The following is a 3,517-nucleotide window of genomic DNA, read 5'->3' on the forward strand; positions in this document are numbered from 1 at the left end:
GGGCTGTCAAATGATACAGGAAACAAAAAGTGTGGCCAACATTCAGGAAGTGGGTATAGATTACGATGGCCAACATTTCTGGACCTTATCCCGTGCTTTTTTTTTTTCCCTTTCCTCCCTATTTTAATTTATGCTTTCTCCTCTTCTTTTATGTATTCTTGTAAGCTGTCTTAAATTCATCCTGAGGCCAAAGAATGAACAAATTTTTTAAGGAATTAATTTATTTAAAATACACAATTTCTTCAAGACCTATTACTGTGTGTAAATTTGGTCCTTTACCAGTAGGCCCCAGACTGCTGTGCTTTTGTTTTATTGTACCTGCTTTTTATAGGTGATCTCCTCTCCAGTGGTCCCTGCCTCTTTGCTGTTTTTAACCTACTGTAATTTAGAAACCAAATAATCAACTTGCCAGACTATGTACAAAATGAGAGTAAACAGGCCCTGATTAAAAACAAACCAAACATGGGATAGTTTAAAAAGAAAATGCATAAAATGCATTGTTTGATAGCATCTAGTTTGTCAACTCAGAGCCTGCTTTTTTGCTTACTTCCTAGTATTCAACTTTAATTGCTACTTTCCAGACTGGTGAGGTATTTCTGCAATATGAAACATTATTTGTCCTCTTAACTTCAAAATGGAGAAACAATATTTAGACAACTAAATTTTAAAGATATAGTTGTAATTTACCGAAAACAAAAAAAGTGTAAAGAAAACTCCAACTAGCAAAACAAATTTTTTCACAATGTTCCCCATGCAAAAATACATCTCTGGGAGAAATGAAAAACATGAAAGGATTGAAACTATTCTTAACCCAAACAACTGTCCTCGAACAGTTCCTGATCATAGTTTTGGGGTTTTTTAAATGCAAATCAGTAACTATGACACTATTTGGATAAACTGGCAAACTATGCAAATAAAGTTATTTTGATTTGTCATTACATTAAAAAAAAATCTATCCCATTCTTACCTATTAGTACTTAAGTTCAGTCCAAGAGAATGGGGAGAATTTTTTATATCAGATTCTACAGAAGATGAAGCTTTTTGTAAGGGTTTCCCCAAGTCAAAATCTTCCATAGCGTACAGAAATTGTTACACTCTCTCACTGGAAAATGTAGGCTCTTGCACTGTTTGAAGAAACTGAATCTGAGTCATCTTCAGATGCTTCATCGTCTAAAGGCATTTTCAGCTGCTGACATTCAGACTGTGAAATGTCTGAAGGTCCCAGGAGAGTCTGAAAATGAATGAAGAACAAAAACTATTATAAAAAGCCATTAAACCTAGCAACTGTCTTTTCAAGACTGTGGAAACCTTAATCCTTTTATACAAATCTACATTAAGGATAGCAACATTATTCATAATAAGCCAAAATTCAGAAACAACCCAAATGTCCATCAACTGATGAATGGATAAATAAATGTTGTGTATCTGTATAATGGAATATTTTTCAGTCATAGAAAAGAACAAAGCACTGATTTATGCTACAATGTGGATAAACATTTAAAACATTATGGCAAAGGGAATTCCCTGGCAGTCCAGTGGTTAGGTCAATAAAAAATCTACAAATCTTCTGATTTGCAGAAGTAGTAGTACCTTTTCAGGTAATATTTCACAATTTTATGTGCTTAATAATCAAGGTTCCAGACACAATTCTACTGTGTAACAACTGGAATACTTATTGATACGTGCCTTGTTCATTCCTTTAATAAATTCTACCAAGTATCCATGCTTGTTGATTTATACAGTGAATAGATGAATGGGAACTACTTGGTATCTATATTGAATCTGGTACTGAAAACAGCCAATTAAACTGTTAACAGTGGTCGTTTCCCCACTGGCTGCAAGGTGGGAGTGGAAGGAGTGCACTATATACTGTATACGTAGAGTACTTTTGTACTCTGTGCATATTATCACTTCTTAAAAAATAAACTATTTGCCAGGTCCACTAAAATTTAACTGAAGCTAGATGTACAGAGGTAAACTGGCTATAACAAGTCAAACAGCATGCCTGCTTCTTAAGGAATTCATGTCCTTAAAAAAAAGCCAGGAGTAAGTGGGTGGGGAGGGGGAAGAATAGAGAAAACATATGCTGCTTACAAGATGGAAATTTCAGGGGGTGCAATAGAGGAAAATTACCTATTATTCTGGTTCCTCTAGGTTCCCACTTTCTAGGGCCTGGTTTTACAAAGCACAACCTTGAGAGCATCAGCTCACAAAGGAACCATTTCCTTCAGGGACAGGTGTGAAGGCCAAGGGTAACCGGACCTAGCTAAACGGATTTCTCCCCAGTGACTCAGCCCATCACCAACGATAAATGGGGTATTGAAAAAGTCAGGGGCTGCACCTTCCATCTGGCAACGAAAATACCTGGATTCAAATCACCTTGCTCTTCCAGCAGGAAAACACAAGCTCTCCAGGGACGCGGATCGGCCTGCAACCCCATCTATAATTTCCCCCGTTGAGTTAATCCGGATGCAGTAGATCCAGATGGATCTTGAAATGCGATGATGCTTTCCCAGCAGAGCGTGAGGGTGGGGAGGAATGGGTGGGAGAGTGGGGGATGAATTAAAATTTAAAAAAAAGATATACAATGCAAAATTTTAAGAACCTGATGGAGAATGCGTATAAGAACAGAGACTTTTATATCTCCCATCAACAAAATATGACGCTTTTGATGGCCCCAGCTCCTAGCAGAAAAAGGGAGTTAGGGGGTAGAGGAACGACTGATGGGGGTCTGCTGAGAATATAAAAGTTAACCAGGCGTTTTGCTTTGGTGGGAGCCTGAGAGGGGGAAAGAAGGCATGATTTCAGGTTTTGAGGCCAGATCCTGACGTTCTCGCGCTCACAGCCAGACCGCAGCTGCTGGCGGCGGCTCTCGGGTTAAAGTATGAAGGCGAGGAGAACCCACGCAGTTGCCTAAATTGTAGGCAGCAGGGAAGCTGTAGTTAAAACCACCGGTCCAACAACTACAATCGTGATTCTCAAAGTTAAGCCCAGGAAGCTGGTCAAAAAAAAAGAGAGACAGAAATCCCTCAAGCCCCCCGCCCCTCGGGAAGAGGCGCTCAGCGATTGGGCCGCGCGGGTGTCACTCAAGGGCAGAGTCTAGAAAAGGTGCACTGCCGCGAGCAAAGCCCCCACACGGCCGCGCGCTCCGCTGAGGTTGCGTCGAGGGAGTGTTGTCTTTCCCCCGCCCTAACACATCAGCACACTCAGGGGGCCGCTAACTTGGTGTCTTCGAGTCGCGTCCCCTGTTTCCCGCGACCGGCAGCTCCCCGCAGGCCGGCAGCTCCCCGCAGGCTGGCGGCCGCTTACCTGGCCGCCGTTCACACTGCCGATGTCAGTGTCGGGCGAGCGCCTCTCGCGACCGTTAAACTCGAGGGAGCGTGCGCGCGCCCGGCGTCTTGGTTGCGATTGGATGATCGGAAGGGGGCAGAGACGGCCGAGCCGCGGCGCGCGCGTCCACTTCCCCCGTCCTGCCCCCAGCTCTCACCAAAGAGGGAGGTGCGACGCCCGCGGAAGC

The 3,517-nt window shown here is 42.8% G+C and overlaps 1 protein-coding gene across 1 annotated transcript in view; it reads right to left on the reverse strand.

Annotated features, from left to right (window-relative positions):
* MPHOSPH9 (M-phase phosphoprotein 9) overlaps positions 1 to 3,517 on the reverse strand; it is a 55,044-nt gene that overhangs the window by 51,292 nt on the left and 235 nt on the right. The window contains 2 exon segments of the mRNA XM_079942337.1: positions 3,310 to 3,350; positions 3,353 to 3,516. Of these exon segments, the coding sequence (XP_079798463.1) occupies positions 3,310 to 3,350; positions 3,353 to 3,516 (205 nt within the window).

Source organism: Stenella coeruleoalba (assembly GCF_951394435.1).
Source record: "Stenella coeruleoalba genome assembly, chromosome: 14".
Classification (NCBI taxonomy): domain Eukaryota; kingdom Metazoa; phylum Chordata; class Mammalia; order Artiodactyla; family Delphinidae; genus Stenella; species Stenella coeruleoalba.